We start from the raw sequence: 26,764 nt of genomic DNA on the forward strand, positions 1-26,764 counted from the left end.
CCAAAATATGTAATTAAATGTTTTTAATTAAAACCATTTATTAATTATTATGTTAATTACTGTGCGCCTTCAGCCCCAACAGCAAGGGCTCTTTTTACCCCAAATACCATACTTTTACACATTCTTTTGTTATTTAAAAACTGTTGTTTTAATTATCTTAAACAAAACTGAAAATCATAAAGTAGACCTTTGTCTCAAAATATATGCATTAATTTTAGCGATTCTCATTTCCTACTTAAATCTACAACATTTTAAAAAACATAAAATATTAGATCAAGAAAGCACAGAATCAACTCTGCACTGCTGCGTGTGATCGCGTCAAAGATCACATAAATCTGCACATGCATCTTGAAAAGCGGACGTTTTGGAAAGTGCTACGGCAAGTTTTTGTGCCATCCAGTGGTTTAGATGACATTAATATCAAAGGCACCTTTTACCCCGGGGTGCCTTTAGCCCCGTTGTACTCTATAAAATGTTATTTTTATTTTTCATTTTTTGAGTGAAAACTGAGGTGAGATATTTAATCATGTGGCTGATGTCCAGGGTACAGCTGATGTCTCTGTATCTACACACACTCCGATATTCAAACTACACAATGCAACAGAAAAGCACACTCTTTTATTATCTCCCATTTTAAAAGATAGGCATCTGGTCTTTTCCGTTATTTTCATTCTGCCACTGGAGGGCAGTCTATATCTGTCTCACACACCGATCAAAGAGAAATTTTCTTTTAAAAGAAAAGCACCAGTGACAGAGTAAAGCTGTGGTGTTCTGTGTTCTATTACAAAAGGAGTAACAGCTTTGATAGTTTGATCTCTGAGGGACAAACATTAATTAGAGTTGGACATATTGCATTGACATATATAGAAAATATATTTTGTTAATGATCTGCAGAAGAAAGTCACACACTAGTAATGAGAGAATAATGTGATGATAATAATTGGCTTTACTACAGTATCACTCTAATACACATCATGTTTATCCATATTAAATAATACCATTGGTGTTTCCATGGCTTGTGTTTCCAGTATGAAGAAGGGAAAAAGAGGAGAAAATCCAGCTACAGCAGTGTGGATCTGTCGGAGGTGGAGTGGGAAGACAAGGAGGATGAGGTAATTTTATTTTTTACTTACTTACAGTTATAAATAGTTTAAACGAAAGTTCTGGTGGAAACATGCTTATTCAAATCTGTTAATCATAACACAGAGTCACTTTATTAAGTCCACTGTGCTAACTCCACTTGTTACTTCTATTATCTATTAACATAATACTCTTTCTTAATTAAAAAGACAAAGGGGGGATTTTTTCTTCAGAATTCAACTAAGCTAAAAAAGTTTAATACATAAAATAGATGATAGAGTCAGGTGTTTCAGTGAAGGAGCTTAGAATTGTGGGTTGTGCTGGTAAATTATAGAGTTGTACAAAAGCTAGACTACACTAAAGACCTTTTAAATCATTGTCAAAAAAATAAATAAAGAAATAAAGAAAAATAATCATTATGCTATTTTCTTAATAAATTTAAAAATACTGTTGTCCGTCATGATCCCAGTCTGTTTTCCTCTGTCTTGGTTTTGTGTTTATGGACTCTTATTTTGAAGTGTTTTCTATTCCCCATTGTTTCTGTCCCCTTGTCCAAATACCCACACTTGCGGTCTTTGCACTTGACCACTTGACTACTTATATGACGTATTTCCTGTATTTGGCCAAAGTGTTCAAGTGAGGATGAAGACCACAGGTGTGTGTAGAATTTTTAATTACCTGATGGGACACACTTATTTTTTTATTTGAAATAATTTACATTTTAAAATCAACTTCTAAATGTCTGTTCAGTAGTCCCATAACATGACACAATTTAATTGGTGGTGCTTCTGATTAAGTGATGAAAAGCAGTTGCAAATGTTGTACAAAATAAATATCACCACTACTCATCTTTGCACCAATAAAATGTGTAACACTGTTTTTCTAGCAAATTATATGTAATAATATCTAATTATTATATTATTATTTAACTTACATTGGAAAGGTTTCCATGACCTCTCGTGAGATCTCGGCAAAAATCTCACGATTTATTCCAAAACATGATGCATGGTGGAATACACTGAGCCTGGAATAGCGCTCCGGAAGCGGAGTGGATTTAGTGTGCGTTAAGGGCACTCCGCTTTGGCGATTTTAAGACCTGGGACAGTCTTGCGCACTCACTTCTGTCGCGCATGGCATAGGCGGAGGGTGAACCAACTCCAGGGTAAGGCTATAAGCAGCCAAATGTATTAAACATCATAAACCCATCTTTTTAGGCAAGAACCAGACATGGGTGTCTTGTAGGCTAATAAAATATGTTTAATGGGACTGAATTTGTATTTAACGTGATTACAGTTTAATAAAAACATTATAAATTGATAATTATGTAACGTTTCCTTTCCACAGTTATTCAAACAGCGAATTAATTATATATAGAAAGTTACATTATCACTAACTTTGATCTATTGGGAGTTTAAGCACTCTCTCTCAAAAATTTTTTGTAAAAAATCCTATTGTTATAATCACTTAACCTGTGTAGCCTACACTGTTAAATGAATATCCTACTTACATTGTACATACATCTTTGTTTTTTGTTGTTTATGATGAGAGAATTCGCAAGTGTCTGGAATTCAGTAAGAGAATCAGTACAGACTAAATAGATGTAATTTGTGTGTGCAGGGGCATTTTTGTCCAATTTAGTGGCATTTTTGCCCCAATGCCAGGGCAAGTGCTAAGCCTTACACATTCCCCCGCCTATATGGGTATTTGGACAAGGCATGTGTTTACTTGTTCAGTGCCCTGTGCTACCCTGTTTGTTGCCATAGTTTGTCCTCATTAACTCTCATAGTGATTCATTAGCCATCTCCTTGTTAGCCTTATTATCTTGTGTATTTATACCACTGTTTCCCTTGTTTAGTGTCAGTCGATGTGTTTCTCTGTAGAAGCTCTTGTTTTTGGTTTCCTTGTTTACCAGTGTTTGTTTTGTTCCATTTTGTTAATAAACCTAATCTGCATGTGGATCTGCCTCAACATGCACACCTCATCAAGGGGTACGCGGTGGCAGGTCAGGCTGGTGCATGTCTGCACACCATGTCGGTGTTGCGGGCATACCAGGCTGATCTGCTTAAAGAGCTAGATGAGTGCAAGGCGATGAGCTCCTTGCTATTGGTAGCAGCCTTGGTGGCAGCGGAGAGATATCTGTGGTTGACCCTGTCTGACATCAGAGAGAAGAACAGGGTCTTCCTCCTGGACGCTCCGCTTGCGCCTACTGGCCTGTTCGGCGACGCCGTCGATACCGTCGTCGACAGGTACCAGGAGGCCCATTTCAGCGGTTCCTGCCTCGCCACTCTTCAGCTCAGGCGGCTTCTGGATGGGAGCAGCTCCAGCCACGCAAAAACAGAGCGTTGCCACTCACGCTCCCCCGATTCGGGACCGAGGTCCTTTGAAGCCGAAGACGGACCTGCGGGTCGTACTTCAGGCTAAGAAGTCCTCAGCCAAAAAGCCCCGACGCCCATGGCCCAGGGCTTATGAGGGTAGCCCCCTTTGGGGAAGAGGCAGTGCACGGTGCCCATTCCTCCTCAGTGCCTTCAGGAGATCGGCCTGCTAAGGCTGCCACGTACGGTGTTCCGAGGCGCAGCGATCTCCAGCGAGCACACATCTCAGTCTCTTCCGCTCGGAAACATAGCGGAGCTGAGATGCTCGCCTCACCTTCGGGGGTCTTTAGAGCAGCTAGTACGGCCGTCTCCTGCCGGTGTGCCAGAGGCCAGTCTCGAGAGACTGGTTCCCTTAGTAGACTATTTGGCAGCATGGTAACTACTGCCAAATGTGTCTCGGTGGGTCCTGCATACTGTAGAGAGAGGCTACAGAATCCAGTTCGGTTCTCCTCCGCCTCGATTCAACGGGGTGAATCCCACTCTGGTGGGCCCCGAGCAGGCTCTGGTAATGGAACGAGAAGTAGATACTCTCTTGAGGAAGGAGGCCATCGAGGTGGTCCCTCCTCACGAAAGAGAGTCTGGGTTCTACAGCCGGTACTTCATAGTTCCAAAGAAGGATGGAGGGCTATGTCCCATTTTAGATCTGCGTCAATTGAACCGCTCAGTCATGAGACTGAAGTTCAGGATGCTTACAATCAAACAGGTCGTGTCTCAGATCAGGTCTGAGGACTGGTTTGTCATGATAGATCTAAAAGACGCATATTTCCATATCTCCATCCTTCCCACTCACAGGAAGTTCCTGAGGTTTGCTTTCAGGGGGAAAGCTTACCAATATCGGGGTTTTCCCTTCGGCCTAGCACTCTCAACCCACACATTCACAAAGTGTGTGGATGCTGCGTTAGCTCCGCTGCGGCTGCAAGGCATCCTCATACTCAATTACATCGACGATTGGTTGATTTTAGCTCAATCAGAGCAGATGGCGGTTCGACATCGAGATGTCGTTCTTGCTCATATGGAAGTGCTGGGGCTGAACTGAACGCCAAGAAAAGTGTGCTTTCTGCGGCTCAGAGAACCACTTATCTGGGCGTGGTGTGGGATTCGACCACGATGCAGTCACGTATGTCACCTGCATATATACTGTATATTTAGAGTATTGGCAAGTTCAGTATTTGACCCGAACATCCATGTCAGTATCAGATCTGTGCATAATTTGATGCATCCCTACTATGGTTTTCATCTCCGACCAAGCTGAAGCAAGATTGTTCTCAGCCAGTTTACTCTCTACTTTCATTTTATACTTTTGTTTAGCTTTAAAAATTTCCACTTTAACCTCCTTTTTTGCTGCTACTCTTTCTGAGGTTCCTCCTTGACTGTAAGACAACTTCTTCTGTAGACTAAGCTTTACTGCTTTTGACATCCATGGTTTAATATTGGGATAGACCTTAATCGTTTTGGTAGTAATAATCGTGCTCTCACAAAAGGTAACATAAAAGCAGACTGCATCAGTAAGTTCATCAATGTCCTTACAAGAGTCTTTGAACATCTCCCACTCTGTGCAGTGGAAGGGAACATTTCCTTGTAGCTCATCAAGTTCATTTCGTAAGGACTGAACATTTCTTATAACCACAGAGGGTAGTGGAATGCAAGTAAGCTGTTGTTTCCTTAATTGTAGTTTAACGCCTCCTCTTTTCCCCCACTTCCTTTTCTTAGCTTTACTTGGCTTGTCTCCCATTGCAGATGTAATATTATCCCTTCAATGAATACAATCGGGACCCTGAAGATCCGACTGTAATCTTTATGATTAAATTGTGTATTACATTGCAACAGTTGGTCTCTAGTATATTGTATCCTCAGAAATTTAATTATGATCCCTTGACAAGTTGATCAAAGTCCACAGTGCAATGATAATTAAAAGTTCTATTTGTGTAGGTCGATAGTACAGTGTTCTAAAATCAATCGAACATAAAAACATTAATAAACAAACTAAAAATTTAGCTCAAAGGATGCTGAAAAACCTGCTGCCGGTCACCGCATGAGTGTGCACCCCTACCTATTGCTATGTCAGATATGGCTTTTGTCCATCTTCTGTACTTAGCCTGCCCCCAGCGACTGTCCACCTAGCATTGTAACACACAGAGGATGAATAAAAAGAAAAGCATCAATGGATAGTTTATGAAACAAAGACACATCAATAAATTTGCCTGCTGTGCCAGACTCCATGAGAGCAGACAGAGTAACATAGTTCCTAGTACAACTACATTACAACTAGTAATCAAAGGTAGTGTGAGACTGGAGTTGGAAACTGAACTCACTGAGGTGTGTATAGCAGCTGAGGATCCAGGGTGGCTTGGTCAGTAAGAGTGGAACATTGTGACTTGCCAGTTCCATTTGTCAGATGAATGCAAATTGATAACAAATGCTACCTTGCATTTTTTTGGGATGTGAAGACTTCAGGCTGTTGAGTGAAGTAGACAGAACATTGTAGCAGAAATCCTTCGGCAGTGACCCGGTGGCTATCAACATTTTCAGGGAGGGAGATGCAATGGGAGCTGGTGGCAGGGCGCTCATTGTTATGGCAGAAATGTGTGCAGTGTTGTCAGGAGATAACATCTCCAATGTGGAGGCCTGCTGGCAGAGGTGACTAAGAACATGATCCATGGTGGCTGACAAACGATTGAGCTGACTGTGGTGTTTGACCAGAATGGCTGCTTGAGAATTCAATGTGACATGGAAGGAAGAATCTGATGGACCTGTGGCAAAGTCTTCTGAGATAAGGAAGACACAGGAGGCTCAAAGGGATCCATCTGCAGACTCTAATAGGTAAGGGCAGAACCAAAGACAGAGTGGGGAAATGCAAGATATTGAAAACCAGTAGTAACAATCCAATTCATCAACCAAGTCCAAACCGTATAATGAAGGGAGAAGAAGCAGCAAGGTCAAACACAGAAAATACAAAAGTAGATAAACGCTCAGAATTGCACATTAGGGAAACAAGATTTTGCAAGGGAAGTGAGGAAGTCAGAGTATACTTATATGGTGGCTGATGAGGGTAAACATGATTCAGATGTGTCAAGAGTTCAGTATAGTCATAGTTACATAGTTAAGACAACATAAGTCGTATTTGTAGGTTTTCTAATCGGGCATTGAACAGAGTACACATTATCTGTTCAGATCTCAGATTTGGTCGATGTTTAAAAGGATGTAATAGATTTATTAATTACTAGTTTATTAACTTAGTGATTACTAAATGTTTATGTTTATGCTTATACTTACCTTTAAATTAGAAAACAATCTTACTTAGAGGGATATTTGACCCAAAAATGGAAATTCTTTTATCATTACTCTCAAGGCTTTCTTTCTTATGCAGAACACAAATTGTATATTTGAATGTTGTTTTAAATATAGAGAAAGCAAGAACTACTAAATACACAGATGTTAGAGTTATGTATACTCCAAAAAAACTTCCCTCTCCTCCTTCTGTCCCCTCACTGAGGCAGAAGTATTGAAATTTCTCCTCTCTAGACACCTTACAACCTGCCCTCTAGACCCAATCCCCTCACACCTTCTACAAGCAATCTCCCCTACACTCTTACCAGCGCATCTCTTCTCACAGGCATTTTCCCCACTGCATTTAAGCAGGCTTGGCTTACCCCACTGCTCAAAAAACCTACATTAAACACTTCACTTGTAGATAGTTACAGACCTGCATCTCCTTCTATTCATAGTGAAAACACCTGAACGAGTTATCCTCAAGCAGATAGCATTATTTTTTCACAGAATAACCAACTGGACACTAACCAGTCAGGTTTCGGAAGTGGTCATTCAACTGAGAATGCATTACTGTCAGTCACTGAAGTCTTAAAGATTGTGAAAGCTGATTCCAAATAATCAGTTCTCATTCTGCTGGATCTATCTGCAGTTTTTGACACTGAATAATCAGATCCCCATCACTGGGCATCACAGGGATTCCACTTTGCTGCATTGAATCCTATCTCACAGGTAGGTCTTTCAGGAAGACCTGGGGAGGGGAGGTTTCCAAAGTACATTAACTGCTCACTGGGTTCCTCAGCGATCAGTTCTTGGACCCCGCCTCTTCTCCATACATAATACATCACAGGCACATGGTTTCTCCTACAATTGCTATGCTGATGACACACAGCTCTATCTTTCATTTCAACCAAATGGTCCCACGGTTGCTGCACGGACCTCAGGCTCGGCATGGATGAAAGAACATCATCTACAGCTCAACCTGGCAAAGGTTGAGCTCCTTGACTTCTCTGCCACTCCAACTTTACAATATGATTTCACCATCCAGCTAGGTCCATCAACAATTACCCCGTCTAGTTCGGTCAGAAATGTTGGTATACTCTTTGATGACCAGCTGACTTTCAAAGACCACATTACAAAAACCTCTCAATCTTGCAAGTTTGCATTGCACAATATCAGAAAGATCAGGCCCTTCATAATGGAGCATGCTGCACAAATTCTTGTCCAGGCCCTTGTCATTTCTAGACTGGACTACTGCAATGCTCTTCTGGCTGGACTTCCATCATACACAATCAAACCTCTATAAATGATTCAGAATGCAGCAGCACGACTGGTCTTCAAAAAGCCCAAAAGGGCCCAGGTCACACCTCTCTTTATCTCCCTGCACTGGCTATTGGTTGTGGCTCACATCAAGTTCAAGATGCTTGCATATGGAACAGCCACCAACTCCCTCCTACTTCCACTCACTCTTACAAAGCCTGAGATCTACAGGTGAGCAACGCCTCCATCACATAGAGGCACAAAATCACTTTCCAGAACATTTTCGTTCACCGTTCTTAGCTGGTGAAATTATCTTCCCACCCCCATCTGGATTGCTGAATCCCTGACTCTTTTCAAGTGACAGCTGAAAACTCCTCTCTTTCTTCAACATTTGACTGCATCCTAAAAAAAAAAAAAAAAATGCTTTCTCTTTCCTTAAGTCCCCCTCTGTCTAGCTTGTACTAATCTGTCGTCATTGAGCATTCCTGTTTTCCATTTGGGGTCCTAGAGTTTGCATTCTTTTGGGCTCTGTGACTCTCGAGAAGCAGTTCAATGCAGGTTGCTTGGTGTAGCCACTCCATGAGGGACTACTCTGGTTATATAGCTTTTACTCTACTGTTCACTCTGTTCAGACTGTTAGGTTTGACATATATTTATTTTCCTTCAAAACTATATATTTGACTATACATTTTATATATGTATATTGTGTGTATTATATCGTGTTTGTCCAGGTTTTATTTTTGTTTTGTAAAACACTTTCAGCTCAGGAAAAGCACTATACAGTATAAGTGAAACTTATTATGATAACCTAATAAGTTAGCTATATCTGTATGTTCATTAGAAGCTTTCCTTGGTCTCCACATTGCTATTGATTCCCTCTCCTCATCCCTCCGCCATCTCCTTACCCTTCCTTCTCTGCGGCGCGAGGTCGTAACTTCCGGGAGGGGGGCGATCTGTCACACCATCACACTGTTTGGACTTTGTTTTCTGTTTGCACTGTTTTCACTGAGTTAGTTATCATGGTTTCTGATTTGAGTTCTTCTTTAGGTTCAGGTGTGTCTTGTTAATTATCCTCATTTGGTCTGTGTATTTAAGTTCCTTTCTGTTCAGTTTGAGTTTGTCGGGTCTCGGGTATCATTGTCGATGATACGTGTATTACAAGCCTTCCCTCTGTCTGGATTTACCTTCTGTGAATTTATTAAAGACTGATTATCTTCATCGGCATCTTCATGTGTGTTTATCTACACAGTAACCATGACAGTGATGATGAGAATAATGGCATTTTTACTGCAACTCAGGGATCCACACCTAAGAGCGAGCTCAGTGGGGAAGTGACCAGTTGTTTTATGACTACATGATTTACTCAGTACATCAACTGTTTTACTGCATGTTGGAAAAAGTACTGCAAAATCAGTTCATAATTTCTAATATACTTGGTGGAGTTCCTGTATTAAGGGAACTTTAAGTGTTTGTGCTTTACATGGTCTGTGTCACCAGCTGCTTATTGATGTCATGCATATTTCACAATATTCCACAAAGTCTTGTCCATTGAGTGTATTCGTGGGCTTTTACTTATTTCATTGGATATTCATTTTCTTTTAAAGCTAAAAAATAGCTGAAAACATAAAATGTTTAAATATTTACAGTGAGGAAAATAAATATTTGAACACCCTGCTATTTTGCAAGTTCTCCCACTTAGAAATCATGGAGGGGTCTGAAATTGTCATCGTAGGTGCATGTCTACTGTGAGAGACATAATCTAAAAAAAATCCAGAAATCACAATGTATGATTTTTAACTATTTATTTGTATGATACAGCTGCAAATAAGTATTTGAACACCTGTCTATCAGCTAGAATTCCGACCCTCAAAGACCTGTTAGTCTGCCTTTAAAATGTCCACCTCCACTCCATTTATTATCCTAAATTAGATGGACCTGTTTGAGGTCGTTAGCTGCATAAAGACACCTGTCCACCCCATACAATCAGTAAGAATCCAACTACTAACATGGCCAAGACCAAAGAGCTGTCCAAAGACACTAGAGACAAAATTGTACACCTCCACAAGGCTGGAAAGGGCTACGGGAAATTGCCAAGCAGCTTGGTGAAAAAGGTCCACTGTTGGAGCAATCATTAGAAAATGGAAGAAGCTAAACATGACTGTCAATCTCCCTCGGACTGGGGCTCCATGCAAGATCTCACCTCGTGGGGTCTCAATGATCCTAAGAAAGGTGAGAAATCAGCCCAGAACTACACGGGAGGAGCTGGTCAATGACCTGAAAAGAGCTGGGACCACCGTTTCCAAGGTTACTGTTGGTAATACACTAAGGCGTCATGGTTTGAAATCATGCATGGCACGGAAGGTTCCCCTGCTTAAACCAGGCCTGACTTAAGTTTGCCAATGACCATTTGGATGATCCAGAGGAGTCATGGGAGAAAGTCATGTGGTCAGATGAGACCAAAATAGAACTTTTGGTCATAATTCCACTAAACGTGTTTGGAGGAAGAAGAATGATGAGTACCATCCCAAGAATACCATCCCTACTGTGAAGCATGGGGTGGTAGCATCATGCTTTGGGGTGTTTTTCTGCACATGGGACAGGGCAACTTCACTGTATTAAGGAGAGGATGACCGGGGCCATGTATTGCAGATTTTGGGGAACAACCTCCTTCCCTCAGTTAGAGCATTGAAGATGGGTCGAGGCTGGGTCTTCCAACATGACAATGACCAAGCACAGCCAGGATAACCAAGGAGTGGCTCTGTAAGAAGCATATCAAGGTTCTGGCGTGGCCTAACCAGTCTCCAGACCTAAACCCAATAGAGAATCTTTGGAGGGAGCTCAAAGCCAGAAACCTGACTGATCTAGAGAAGATCTGTGTGGAGGAGTGGGCCAAAATCCCTCCTGCAGTGTGTGCAAACCTGGTGAAAAACTACAGGAAACGTTTGACCTCTGTAATTGCAAACAAAGGCTACTGTACCAAATATTAACATTGATTTTCTCAGGTGTTCAAATACTTATTTGCAGCTGTATCATACAAATAAATAGTTAAAAAATCATACATTGTCATTTCTGGATTTTTTTTTTTAGATTATGTCTCTCACAGTGGACATGCACCTACGATGACAATTTCAGACCCCTCCATGATTTCTAAGTGGGAGAACTTGCAAAATAGCAGGGTGTTCAAATACTTATTTTCCTCACTGTAACTAAAGCAAACATAGAAGGGACATTTAGAAGTGAAGAATGTTGTCTGGAGATCAGAATATCATAAAGACTTCTAAGGGGTTCTAATATCTAATACCCATATTATTCTAATAGCAACCCTAGAAATCAGCTAGCAACACCTAACCTTGTGAAAATGAGTTTTGCATTGGCAAACCTCACTCACGTGTTATTATTAAAATAATACAATGCAGTTTTCTCAATTTGGTTATCTTTTTTTTTTTTTTTCTCCAGTTGCGTAATGCCATGGTGAACAGGCAGACGGGAAGCTTCTCTATGAAAGTGAAGAAGACTGTGGATAAAGGGGCAAGAAACTCCATCTACCTACCCCCCCACCCCCACACACACACACACAAACAAACACACATGAGTAATAGGTTTATCAATAGGTTTGTCATTCTCTTACAGTGTTTTTGTGTTTGTTTATGACTGTCTTAGAAGCGTGTGCTTGTTCTACACAATGACTACTACTACACAGACATTAAAGGAACTCCCTTCAGGTAAGTTTTGTTTTTCTTTATATACTTATAGAGCAATGTAGAACAACAGGAAAACTGGGACTGAGACAGAAGGCTGGACTCAAACCCACTGCACAAATCCGAGTAGTACTATCCACTGCAGCACAGCTCCAAAAAGATTTTAAACGTGTAGCCAGGGTCCGAAAATTAACACTAGCACCCAGCACCAAATGTAAATAAAAATGCCAATCTCTGCAGTAGAACAAGACATATCAATGTTAAGTTTATGGATTCAAAACACAGAAAATTCATGATAAAAGCATATTCCTTGAATGCAATGTAAGGCTGGGCAGTTGGTGCTGGGGTGCTTTGATAAATGTAACACTGCTACCAAAACTATTCAGGCCAGCACAGTGGAAGTGGCTGTTGATGCTCTTGGTTGTGCTCTGGGTAGGCTTTACTCCTACATTCTCAGTGTAGTGGATGGCATAAGGAGGCAAAGGCAATACAGCAGTTACTTTTACCCTGGAGTCTGGACAAGCCTTTTATTAAAGTTAAGGCTGATTTATACTTCTGCGTCGAAACTACACCATAGGTTGTGCATAGTACGCGCAGTGCTACGTCATTGCATGACGTGCACCGCTCCAAAAATGTCACAGCGCATCAATTCTATGCAGACCGCAAGTGCTGTGATTGGTCTGCTAGTACCACTCCCTCTGTATGTATTTGAGTTTTGTGTGTGATTTTTGCACTTTATTTTAATGTTACACCTTCTTATTTAAAATAAAACAAAGCAAATAACAAGTGTCTTTATCATTTATTATAAAACGTAGCATTATACATCACTTTGTTGTCCACGACAGCAACAGTTGTTCTGCCATGGTACAAGTCCTTGTGGAGATTGAAAGAATGCCATCTTCTCCTATTCTGTTGTCGTCTCTTTTTTGTAGTTTTAAATAAATTATCTGTTCTTTGATATTTATTTGTCACAGCTGATGCTTCTCCAACAAGCTGCTTCTTTTTCGGCTTTTGCCGTAGTACTGCAGGTTACACAAGCAACATGCTCGTGGACACTGCAGACTAGCGGTTTGCATGTGTACTGCACGTCGATGTGGCCAACGACGCAGAAGTATAAATGTTAGTGTTAGTGTATAGTGTTATAATATTATTATGAAAAGAAGTTTAGAAATGCATTCTCAGTTTGTTGAGCACTGTCCAGAATATTTCTCTTTGATACCCATTACATGAACATTTGGATGTAAAAATCTTGCTGGCGTGCATTTGCTGCTGTGGTAACTGGATGTCTGGTGCTATATCTGGGGTTAGCTGCAGTTCATGAGAGGATTCAATCGAACTCTACCTCATGGTTTGCTTGTTGGGTGAGGAGTGATGTAGATTATTTGTTAAATATAACAGATAATAATGTATCAATGTGTCCAGGTAGTTTGTATTATTTTATGATGCATCCATTTAAAGATTATGTTTTCAAGGATGGTTTAGAATTGTAGGTAATAATTTGACCTCTTCCAGAGCTATTTTTGCCATAAGTATTGTTTTAGTCCCATAAATGATTCAGTGGCTAAATAAACAGGCTGAATTATTATGACAGAGGCTTGAATCAATTTAGATATATTTGCCTCCCATTTGGCGCATTCATTGAAAAGAACTGACTCAAAATAGTGAACCATTTGCCAAACAGTTATTGCTAGGTCATATTCTAAACAAGCATAGTGATGTAGCGTAGTGTTTTGCGTAACTACACAATTACTTGGTTCATCTATTTCACTATTTTAAAAGTAGTGTCATTTCTTTTTTCCCAACAATGGATTACCATTTGGCGACACATTTAATTTGCAGATACATTGCAACCCACCAAAAAAGGATGCAGTTTAGGGATTCAGGATCATTTATGGCTGGTGATGTTGTCAATTCGCCCAACATTGGCTGATGTGGGAAAAAAAAATAGAACTTGGTTATTGCTCAAAATCTATAGTATTATGTGAGAAATTAACAGCATTAGGAAGCCAGAATTGATTAATACATACTATAACGAGTAGAATGAAGAATAGATTTGTGATGTACATTTCTGTACTCAATTAGGTCTATTATTTATTTCTCTTGTTTCCAGCTTAGGAGTGGCCCTGTCCAGAGGTCATGGCAAATATTTCTTCAGAGGAAATATCTCTGTTGAAGAAGGTAACTATAGACTTAGACTCTGTTTGCTACATTTCACTTAATAGATTATTATAAATGTGTGTCTGTGTGTGTTGCCTGCAATATAGTGTGATTCCTAAACAGTGACATTTTTCATGCTGTGAATATGAGTGAAATCTACTGAGTGTAATGTAGTGGCTGTAATAATTTTTGTATATTTTCCTTTGCTGTGTAACCGTTGCCCACTGTATCAAGCAGATTAAAACCCTGGCTGCATTAAACTGTTTCATAGGGTGATAACCCTAATTTAAGTATCCAGTCTATAGGTAACACTAGTCTCGAGTTACCATACCCTATTTGCATAAAACAAGCAGATTTAAGTTAGAACATTCAAAATTACTAAGACTTGTGAAATATTCCCATTTATATACACACCCACATAAACAAACCACACTATATATGAATATTTTAGCCAGTATACTCTACTTGCATTCTAATTGGTTCATTCAATTCAATGTACCCAGCCAATCAGATTCACACACTCTTTCTTTGACACAGAATAGGCTTCTTTTTTTTTATCTCCCCACAGCAGTCTAGATGCATACGATATTACTCTTTCTCCTCCATCCAGCTCCTGTGTTAGCACTGCCCCTAATCCAACATCACTGGCATCAGTCAGTAACTGGAAAGGCTTAGTGAAATCGGGTGGCATAAGAACTAGTGCTTGTGTTAAATCCTGTTTTATGATGTCAAATGCATGTTCACATTCTTTTGTCCAGATCCAGGTGGTGTTTTTTTTTTTTGTGTGTGTGTGTGCATGTAAGGGCGTGGCTTCATTTGAGAAATTGGGCATAAAATAGTGGTGCCAGCCAGCTAAGCCTAAAAAGCGTTGTACTTCTTTGTGACTGTGGTGTGATAAAATAATTTATATCATCCAATTTTGTTGAGTTGGTCTTGGTTCCTGAGCAGGATGGCGCCGTTGTGTGTGGCACGCCATCTGCTGCTCGCGTTCTCATTTATAAATGTTATGATTTTATGTTTATTCCTACTAATCACTGACTGTAATATGTTGCTGGTTTATGACTGCCAAACACTGTTAAATATTCGCATGGCTATTGACTCACCAAGAGTGACATTTGTGCGCCTGGATGATTTCCTTTGATGTCTCTGCCTATGTGTATTGGACCCATGCCGGTCTGCTAACGGTGCGTGCTTTGGCATCCTGTGAGCACATCTTATCGGTGGCTTCAACCTGTTGTTCCATCCACGCTCTTCGTTCGTGCCATCATGCGATCTCTCCCCCCGCATTCGTCGCCGTGGAGCGAATCTCTTCAACTTCTGACCGCTAAACCAAACAACACAGCCCGAGGAAGCTACATCGCTACTTAAGGTGGCTTTGATCAATGCACTGTCAGGCGGTGAACAAGACATTTATATTAAATGACTTTTTCACATCTCACGCCCTGGATATCTTATGCATTACTGTTACAGTTAAGTACATTTACTGAACTGGTGCCATAGAACTGTAATTTTTTTAATTCACCTCAGCTATCAACCGCGGTGGGAGACTAGCAGCAGTGTTTAAAAACTCTTATTTCTGCCGCTGTTTAATAACTAGCTCTTGTTGCACCTTTGAAGCGCAATTGCTTCAGCCCACATTAAATTACTCAGTGGTGTTTGCCTTGGTTTATTGCCCGCCCCAGCCAAACAAGGATTTCCTCAATGAGTTTGCTGAGTTTCTGGGGGATATTGCTACCAGCCATGACAGAATCTTAATCTTGGGAGATTTTAATATCCACGTATGCTGTGACTCTAAGCCACTCTCAAAAGAGTTTCGAAGTCTTATTGACTGATATTCAGGGTCATACTTTGGACTTAATTTTATCACGTGGTTTACCTGTATTGGACATTAACATCTTAGACACAGGCATGTCAGATCATTTTCCAATCTTGTTCTCTTTACCTTTTACTGGAACTACACATAAGCATCAATCCCATTCACGGCTGTCTCGTGTCTTTTCCGATCGCTCTAGTGAGGATTTTACAGCTTCATATTCTGAGCTACGTGCCAATCAGGACATGGACTCATGTTCAAGTTATCTAGATGATGACGAACACTTAAACTTTTTTAATTCCATCTGACCTGCAGGTTGAACATAAGTGGAATAAGGATAGATTACAAGTTTCCTATGAAATCCTAAAGGACTCCCTCTCTGCATTTCAACGAGCTGCTAATGTTGCTAAGCATACAGTGGGGCAAAAAAGTATTTAGTCAGCCACCAATTGTGCAAGTTCTCCCACTTAAAAAGATGAGAGAGGCCTGTAATTTTCATCATAGGTATACCTCAACTATGAGAGACAAAATGAGAAAAAAAAATCCAGAAAATCACATTGTAGGATTTTTAAAGAATTTATTTGCAAATTAAGGTGGAAAATAAGTATTTGGTCAATAACAAAATTTCATCTCAATACTTTGTTATATACCCTTTGTTGGCAATGACAGAGGTCAAACGTTTTCTGTAAGTCTTCACAAGGTTTTCACACACTGTTGCTGGTATTTTGGCCCATTCCTCCATGCAGATCTCCTCTAGAGCAGTAATGTTTTGGGGCTGTCGCTGGGCAACACGGACTTTCAACTCCCTCCAAAGATTTTCGATGGGGTTGAGATCTGGAGACTGGCTAGGCCACTCCAGGGCCTTGAAATGCTCCTTACGAAGCCACTCCTTCTTTGCCCAGGCGGGATGGAATCGTTGTTTGGGATCATTGTCATGCTGAAAGACCCAGCCACGTTTCATCTTCAATGCCCTTGCTGATGGAAGGAGGTTTTCACTCAAAATCTCACGATACATGGCCCCATTCATTCTTTCGTTTACGGATCAGTCGTCCTGGTCCTTTGCAGAAAAACAGCCCCAAAGCATGATGTTTCCACCCCATGCTTCACAGTAGGTATGGTGTTCTTTGGATGCAACTCAGCATTCTTTCTCCTCCAAACACGACAAGTTGAGTTTTACCAAAAGTTCTATTTTGGTTTCATCTGACCATATGACATTCTCCCAATCCTCTTCTGGATCATCCAAATGCTCTCTAGCAAACTTCAGACGGTCCGGACATGTACTGGCTTAAGCAGGGGACACGTCTGGCACTGCAGGATTTGAGTCCTGGCGGCGCAGTGTGTTACTGATGGTAGCCTTTGTTACTTTGGTCCCAGCTCTCTGCAGGTCATTTACTAGGTCCCCCGTGTGGTTCTGGGATTTTTGCTCACAGTTCTTGTGATCATTTTGACCCCACGGGTGAGATCTTCGTGGAGCCCCAGATCGAGGGAGATTATCAGTGGTCTTGTATGTCTTCCATTTTCTAATAATTGCTCCCACAGTTGATTTCTTCACACCAAGCTGCTTACCTATTGCAGATTCAGTCTTCCCAGCCTGGTGCAGGTCTACAATTGTGTTTCTGGTGTCCTTTGACAGCTCTTTGGTCTTGGCCATGGTGGAGTTTGGAGTTGGACTGTTTGAGGTTGTGGACAGGTGTCTTTTATACTGATAACAAGTTCAAACAGATGCCATTAATACAGGTAACGAGTGGAGGACAGAGGAGCCTCTTAAAGAAGAAGTTACAGGTCTGTGAGAGCCAGAAATCTTGCTTGTTTGTAGGTGACCAAATACTTATTTTACCGAGGAATTTACCAATTAATTCTTTAAAAATCCTACAATGTGATTTTCTGGATTTTCTTTTCTCATTTTGTCTCTCATAGTTGAGGTATACCTATGATGAAAATTACAGGCCTCTCTCATCTTTTTAAGGTCTAAAGCCCTATTTTCAATAATTTATTCTGCTCTCAATCTCACTATTAATAATTTTCCTGATACATCTGATTCTCTTTGTGAGTATTTTGCAAGATATTTTAATGATAAGATCTCACAGATTAAATCTCTAATACCTTTGCCAGCCTATACGCCACTTGATGTCCCTCTCTGCTCTTCTACATGGTCTGTCTTTGAGCCTATCACCTTAGACTTCCTTAATGAGCTTATTGCATGTTTAAAACATACTAGCTGCCCTCAGGATGTGATTCCCACACATTTTCTTAACACTCTGGGGTCTGATGTCATTTTGGGGCCCTTGAGATGTTTTGACATGCCCTGATATTTGTGCTTATTTCAGCTATTTAAAACATACTATTGACCAACATGTTATTTTTTTTTTTTGTATTCAGCACAAACTGTGATACAATAATATGTGACCAAGATGGATGTACATGTTTGCATTTTTTAGAAAAAAAATATTATGCGTGGTTAGTAAGTTTTGGGAAAAAAAATGTAGCTGAAATAAGGCTATAAAACCCACACTAAATAGTCCTGAACAAGACTTTTGAGTAATCAGTCTTGTAGGCTAGAATATTTACTTCACAATTATGTGAAAATCATTCTCTTACTGATTCACTTACTCATTCACAGAAAACAATATATTGATTTAAAATTTTCAAGACATGTTTTGTGGTCGAGGGTCTATATGCGAGGGAGTGGCAATGGCCATGAATATTAAGTGAGTCTCACCTGAGAGACAAAGGGCCCTCCCCTAATGGCCCCTAATGGCCCATCAGTGTGACTGTGACTGTGAGGCAGGTAAGAGAGAATGTGAGGAGATTGAAAAAAGTTTTTTTTTTATTATTTGTATTTTATTTACAACACAGTATAAATCAAAACATACATAATGAAGGTCAAAGACACATTATTTTGCACACTGATCTAACCATAGAGATGTGAACAGACTTTGAGTCATTCCTGCAACAGATTCTGTTCAACAAGTGAAACAAGTAAATCATACCTGATATTTACGTGTGTTATTTAAGTGTTTCTACTTCTTTCCATGGATTCAAGAAGAAAAAAAAACATAATCAGTAGAAAAGGAGCTTGTTTTAACATAGAATATCAGTGTAGTTGAACATCTGATGTTGGTACAGCGCTCTCAGAGGAAAACAGTTTGAAGAGACATCAGGATACATCTGGTGCTGGTATCTGATTCAATAAAATACAAAAAAATAAAAACATTTGTGAGCATGTTAATATCAGGAACATCTGTATGTGTGTGTATATATATATATATATATATATATATATATATATATATATATAGGTTTTGTAGCCATAGACTCACACATGCTTTGTTCTATCATAAAAAAGAGAAATAAATCTTATATCTGAGAAACGAATTATTGTTTAGCACGTTATTAAAATCTATTTCTGAACAGAGTAGGCTATTAATAATAAACATGTACTAAACATACTTAGACTTGTAGCATTCATCATGTTACAGTGTACACTTATATTACTTTTATTGTTTTATATAGAGCATGAAAACATCATCGCGCCGTAAGAAATTTAAATACAGTGAATTGCCCCTCATATTAAAAATGTTTTACATGATTTCAAACATTGTAGTCAGGAATTATAGTTTGGGAAAAACCCAACTATGATTTTGTAGTCATATAGTCTAGTATGTATAATTTTATAGTAGCCTATGATATGATTCTGTAGCCACAGACATGTACAATAAAAGGATGTACTTTGTACTATAAAAAGTGATATTTTATATCTGAGAAACTAATTATTATTGTTTAGCACGCTATTAAAATCTATTTGTGAACAGAGTATTAATAACAAACATGGTCTAAACATTCTTAGATGCGTAGCATTCATCATGTTGTCGTTTGGGGGAAAACCCAGCTAACTGTTAAATCTGTTCAGGTTTATGTCACAATAAAACGTTAACTAATGCAAAAAAGAAACATTACTTACTCATCAGATTGATCTCCTCTGCTGGATGAAATCGTGTTCTTCTTTCGAGAGAAATCCTTCCTTTACTCAGCTCAAACAGTAACATTTACATATTGACCGTGCGAGCACGCGGCGGATCTCATTAGAGATAATGAGTCAGACGGGACAGACTGAACATCGTGTTGGTTTCATACTGATTACTCCATCTCAGAATGTTTGTTTTCAATAAGAAAACATTTCAAAGTAGACACTTCAAGCTTTCTATAGATATAACTCATGTCTCTGTGTGAAGTATTTGCTGAGTTACAGTTCATTTTAGTGACGCGTTTCTAAAAACAGTTCGCGGAGACGGAGAAGACAGAGAGCACACCCTGTTTGTTTTCTTTATTCTTCAAAAGCACAAAGTTTAGTTGTTATTATGAGTGTATACAAATAAAAGTAGACCCCTTACAGATTCGAATGGTGTATTGCTCTTATCTGTACGATCAAAAATGGCAGAGTAATTCAAGCTAATTTCGGCCTTATCAGGAAAATCTGCCTCAAAACGCGTATACTGAAAATAATCTAACTCACTCATTCAGAGAAAACAATATATCGATTTAAATTTTCTAAGTCACTTTTTGAGTAGAAAGGGTCTATGCGAGAGGGCGTGAACTATCCTGGATAATGCTGTGACTCACACCTGAGAAGACAAAGGCCCGCTTAATGAGCTCCATAAAGAGCCATTGAGTCAGGTGTGTGACTGAGAGGGAATTGCTACAAGAAAGAATGTGAAGAAAAAATAAATGTGTATACATATAACTATCACATAAAATAACTTGAGATTCACTTGCGAGTGCAGTTAAACAGTTTATTAGGAACAAACAAATAAACAACAGAAGAGTCAAGACATCGTGGGTGCAATATCCAAAACAGTGGCAGGAAACTGGAACCCAGGAAAACAGGAGACAGCAGAAACTGCATGAGAAAACACAAAACAGACGTGAGCAACACAATGAACGGACAAAGACAAAGCAAACAAGGTGACAACACTTCTTAAAAAAAACAACAATACAAACCTTACTATTTAAATAATTTGATTGGTAGTGTCTTCAGCTCACCAAGCCTGCATTTATTTAATCCAAAGTACAGCAAAAACAGTACATTATATTTATTAAAATATATAGGCCTACATATTTTTACTATTCAAAATAAAGCACCCCCCCCCACAAACACACTGGATTTTATAACATAGATGCACACATGCTTTGCATGTATTATCATACAATACAAAAAAAAAAAAAAAAAAAAACATTTTATAACTGAGAAACTAAATTATTATTGTTAAGCTCATTATAAACATGTTTGAGCAGGTATTTGCAAACAGAGTAGGCTACTTCACAGTAAAGATTGGTCTAAACTTTCTTAGACATTACTTTTATATCATTGTTTATAGAACATAACTATCCTCACGTCGTGCAACATTTAAATGCAATGAAAGGTTGCCTATCATATTTCAGAATGTTGCACTCGATTTCATACATTTTATTCTGGAGTTATAGTTTGGGAAAAGTTCAACTAATAAATGCGTTCAACTTTGTCACAACAACACATTATCGAATGCCAATAAGAAACATTACTTACTCGGTATAAAATATCTCCTACTCCGCTGGCTCCAGCTGCGCTCGCATTCTGTTTGTGAGGTAAACAAACCTTTTTCCTCTCAGCGCGTCTTTTGGGGGTAAATACAAGTCTTTTTTAAATCAATATATTGTTTTCTCTGAATGAGTGAGATAGATTATTTTCAGATCATTTTGAAGCAAATATTCTAGGCTACAAGATCCAGTTCTCAAAAGTCTTGTGAACAAATGTTCTGTATGTGTTTTATGGCCTTATTTCAGTTACTTTAACATTTTAGTTTTTTTCTAACCACGCATACACGTTGTTTTCTCAAAAACACAATCATGTACGTACAACCTGCTCACATATTATTGTAGCCCAGTTTGTGCTGAATACAGTGTTTTTAGACTTTAGCCATTAAAATGTTTATAAGAAACTAAAAAAAGCACAAATGTCAGGGCATGTCAAAACTTCTCCAGGGCCCCACAACACCCTCAGACCCCAGAGGGTTAATTAATGCCTCAATTTGGCGTGGCATGGAGGTGATCAGTTTGTGGAACTAGTGAGGTGGTATGGAAGCCCAGGATTCTTTGACAGTGGCCTTCAGCTCATCTGCATTTTTTGATCTCATGTTTCTCATTTTCCTCTTGACAGTACCCCATAGATTCTCTATGGGGTTCAGGTCTGGTGAGTTTGCTGGCCAGTCAAGCACACCAACACCATGGTCATTTAACCAATTTTTGGTGCTTTTGGCAGTGTGGGCAGGTGCCAAATCCTGCTGGAAAATGGAATCAGCATCTTTAAAAAGCTGGTCAGCAGAAGGAAGCATGAAGTGCTCCAAAATTTCTTGGTAAACGGCTGCAGTGACTTTGGTTTTCAAAAAACACAATGGACTAACACCAGCAGATGACATTACACCCCAAATCATCACAGACTGTGGAAACTTAACACTGGACTTCAAGCAACTTGGGCTATGAGCTTCTCCACCCTTCCTCCAGACTTTAGGACCTTGGTTTCCAAATGAAATACAAAACTTGCTCTCATCTGAAAAGAGAACTTTGGACCACTGGGCAACAGTCCAGTTCTTCTTCTCCTTAGCCCAGGTAAGACGCCTCTGACGTTGTCTGTAGTTCAGGAGAGGACAACTGTAGCCAAATTCCTTGACACGTCTGTGTGTGGTGGCTCTTGATGCCTTGACCCCAGCCTCAGTCCATTATTTTTGACATAGTTCAACCAAATTCTTGAATCGATTTTTGCTTGACAATCCTCATAAGGCTGCGGTTCTCTCGGTTGGTTGTGCTTCTTTTTCTTCCACACTTTCTGTTAACATGCTTGGGTACAGCAGTCTGTGAACAGCCAGCTTCTTTGGCAATGAATGTTTGTGGCTTACCCTCCTTGTGAAGGGTGTCAATGATTGTCTTCTGGACAACTGTCAGATCAGCAGTCTTCCCCATGATTGTGTAGCCTAGTGAACCAAACTGAGAGACCATTTTGAAGGCTCAGGAAACCTTTGCAGGTGTTTTGAATTGATTAGCTGATTGGCATGTCACCATATTCTAATTTGTTGAGATATTGAATTGGTGGGTTTTTGTTAAATGTGAGACAAAATCATCACAATTAAAAGAACCAAAGACTTAAACTACTTCAGTCTGTGTGCATTGAATTTATTTAATACACAAGTTTCACAATTTGAGTTGAATTACTGAAATAAATGAACTTTTCCATGACATTCTAATTTATTGAGATGCACCTGTATATATATGTGTGTGTGTGTGTGTGTGTGTGTGTGTGTATATTGTATATATGTATGTTATGGCATGTCGTTCAGAAAATTATGGTATTTATAATATGAAGATTGAATATATTGAATGAAAGTCTGAATATATGGAATGAAAGTCTGAATATATAGAATTAAATTTGTAGTGTATGGAATTAAAATGCAAATTTGACAGTATTTAATGAATAATAATATACCATAGCTAGTTATATCCTTATTATTATATATAGTTATATCCTAATAAGTTAGATGATGGCCAAGATGGCGGCGCGAGTACATCGCGAGGCTCTGGGTCTCTCCAGATTTTGCAATTTTGCGGAATTTTTCTTACTCATCTCGGGCCTGTTCGTGCAGAACAGTTGTGCCTTTACATCGTACACCCGTTGTGAGCTTTTGGATATCGGTTTGCGAATTTCCGACACTTTTATGGACAATCTTCGACTCCTTCCTGAGATCGCTAGGACACCCGAGGCTATGCACCCTACCCGGCCGGGCGGAAGTGCTCGCAGGCGGCGTCGAGATCGTAAACAAAGGCGGGGGAAGCGCGGAGGACTAAGAGCTAAGCTAAGGCTAACACCACACCGGCTCTCTTTACCCAGCATTTTCCTTGCCAATGTATGGTCGCTAGTGAACAAAATGGAGGAGATTCGACTCAGCATCACACACAGCAAGAAACTTTTGAACTGTAACGTCCTAATCTTCACGGAAACCTGGTTAAACAGCGGAATACCGGACACCGCTATTGAGCTAGCGGACGCCACACACTCGGGCGGATAGAACATTAGATGGCTCGGTAAGACCAGAGGTGGTGGATTGTGCATTTACATTAACAAAGCTTGGTGCACAAACTCTGCTATTGTTGGGAGTCATTGTTCAGCTAACCTTGAGTTTCTCATGGTTAAATGTAGACCGTTTATCTACCGCGGGAGTTCACTTCCACCATTATAACTGCAGCCTATATTCCCCGGATGCTGATGCCAAGCTTGCTATGAAAGAACTTCACGCAGCCATCAGTAAACAACAGACTGATCACCGGGCGGCTTTTATTGTTGCAGGTGACTTTAATCACTCAAACTTAAAGTCAGTGCTACCCAAGTTTCACCAGCATGTTTCCTGTCACACCAGACATTACACAAACATGGCTGGAGCTTACGTTGCGACACCCCTCCCCCACCTGGGACAGTCAGATCACCTTTCTTTGTTCCTCACCCCAAATATGCACCCCTCATCAACCGTGTGAAGCCATCAGTGAAGACCATCAAGGTGTGGCCTGCGGGGCAGATTCCACACTCAGGAAAGGTTTCTACACACAGACTGGAGTATGTTTGCTTCTCAAGCCACCAGTGGCGCTCACACAGACATTGACTCTTACACCTCCTCTGTATTGGATCATATCAATATCACCATTGACAGTGTTACAACCCAGAAACAGATCACCACATATCCAAATCAGAAGCCTTGGATGAACAAGGAAGTGCGACTCCTGTTGAAGTCACGCAACACTGCCTTCAGATCAGGAGATGCACAAGCCTACAGCACATCCAGAGCAAACCTGAAGAAGGGCATCAAAAGGCCAAGCACTGCTACAAGCTAAAGATAGAGGGACACTTTTCCAACTCTGACCCTCGGCGCATGTGGCAGGGCATTCAGGCCATCAGTGACTACAAACCCACCCACTCCACCCCGCAGCCACTGATGTCAACTTCCTGAACGAGCTAAATTACTTTTATGCTCGCTTTGAAAGAGACAACAGAGAAACTGCCACCAAGCTCAATCCTCAGCTGACCACCCACCAATCATACTCTCCTCCACAGATGTCTGCAAGGCACTGAGCCGGATCAGCGCGCACAAGGCTGCTGGACCAGACAACATCCCTGGTCGTGTTCTCAGGGCATGTGCGGAGCAGCTCGCTGGGGTTTTACAGACATTTTCAACCTGTCTCTTGCCCAAGCAGCCGTACCAACATGCTTTAAATGCACTTCCATTGTGCCAGTGCCAAAACACTCTAGTCCGAGGTGCCCTAATGACTACCGCCCTGTAGCACTCACACCCATCGTCATGAAGTGCTTTGAGCAGCTGGTCCTGGAACACATAAAGACTCTCTACCATCCACATTGGACTCACACCAGTTTGCCTACCGTAGCAATAGGAGCACAGAGGACGCAGTTTCCATGGCACTGCACTCTGTGCTCACTCACCTGGACAATAAGAACACTTATGCACGTATGCTGTTTGTTGACTTCAGCTCAGCATTCAACACTGTCATCCCAACCAAGTTAATAGCCAAACTTGGAGACCTGGGCATCAATACCTCAATGTGTAACTGGATTTTGGACTTCCTGACCAACAGACCCCAGAATGTTCGATCAGGATTCACCTGCTCCACATCCATCACACTTAACACTGGTGTACCACAGGGCTGTGTGCTAAGCCCGTTTCTCTACTCCCTCTTCACCTCCGACTGCAAGCCTGTGTATGGATCTAATTCCATCGTCAAGTTTGCAGACGACACCACGGTGATTGGCCTCATCAGTAACAACGATGAGACTGCCTATAGGGAGGAGATCCAGCACCTGGCCCCATGGTGCACTGAAAATAACCTGCTCCTCAACACCACCAAAACGAAGGAGCTCATCGTGGACTTCAGGAAGGAGTCAAGAGGCACACACAACACCATCCACATCAATGGAATGGCTGTTGAGCGTGTCTCCAGTTTCAAGTTCCTGGGGATCTACATCTCGGCGGACATGTTGTGGAAAACCAACACCTCCAGCCTGGTCAAGAAGGCTCACCAGCGCCTCTTCTTTCTGAGGACACTGAGGAAGAATCAGCTCTCCTCGGCTATCCTGGTGAACTTCTATCGCTGCGCAATAGAAAGCATCCTGACCAACTGTGTCACAGTATGGTATGGGAGCTGCTCTGTTGCGGAGCGCAAGGCACTGCAGCGGGTGGTGAAAACTGCCCAGCGCATCACAGGGACTCCACTACCTGCCATCGAACACATCCAGAGGAAACGCTGTCTGCATCGAGCTCGCAGCATCCTTAAGGACTCCTCTCACCCAGCACACAGACTGTTTTCTCTCCTGCCCTCCGGCAGGCGTTTCAGGTGCCTCCGGACCAGGACCAGCAGATTAAAGAACAGTTTCTTCCCCAGAGCTGTCTCTTTACTGAACTCTAACCCCCGTTGATCCACTTCCTCATATATTATTAACTCTTCTCTCCTACCTCACATCTGCCTTATTTGCACTACTGAATGTAAATTTTATTACAGTAACAACTGTTTACTTTTGTATCTTGCACTACCATACCTAAATTGGACTATGCCCATTTGCACTGCCGACTGTTGTTTACATTACCAATGTTTACATTAACATTTTGCACCGTATGTCTAATTGTAATATGCAATCACTTCCACTGCACTTTTACACCTTGTTTATAGTAATAGTCATCTGTATATATATTATATTGATAGTACATATCACCTGTAAATTCTGTTTATAGTAATAGCCATCTGTATATTTATTCACTATACATATTCACCTGTAAATTCTGTTTATATTAATAACCATCTTTCTATATATATTTATACATATATTCAGTACATATCCTTGTCCTGCACTTATTCAACCATTGTATATACTGCACTTGCTGCTATTGCACTTCTGGTTAGACCTAAACTGCATTTCGTTGCCCTGTACCTGTACTTGTGTAATGACAATAAAGTTGAATCTAATCTAATCTAATCTAATTATAAGAGCAATAGTTTTCTGAATTGAATGACTTTTAAAGATATTTATTTAA

General features: G+C 40.4%; 1 protein-coding gene across 1 annotated transcript in view; it reads left to right on the plus strand.

Annotated features, from left to right (window-relative positions):
- cacna2d3a (calcium channel, voltage-dependent, alpha 2/delta subunit 3a) overlaps window positions 1-26,764 on the plus strand; it is a 248,553-nt gene that overhangs the window by 161,931 nt on the left and 59,858 nt on the right. The window contains exons 18-21 of the mRNA XM_058785501.1: window positions 1,029-1,112; window positions 11,436-11,507; window positions 11,640-11,701; window positions 13,788-13,855. Coding sequence (XP_058641484.1) covers window positions 1,029-1,112; window positions 11,436-11,507; window positions 11,640-11,701; window positions 13,788-13,855 — 286 coding nt within the window. The remainder of the gene's footprint in view (window positions 1-1,028; window positions 1,113-11,435; window positions 11,508-11,639; window positions 11,702-13,787; window positions 13,856-26,764) is intronic.

This window comes from Onychostoma macrolepis, chromosome 08, assembly GCF_012432095.1.
Source record: "Onychostoma macrolepis isolate SWU-2019 chromosome 08, ASM1243209v1, whole genome shotgun sequence".
NCBI classification, from domain to species: domain Eukaryota; kingdom Metazoa; phylum Chordata; class Actinopteri; order Cypriniformes; family Cyprinidae; genus Onychostoma; species Onychostoma macrolepis.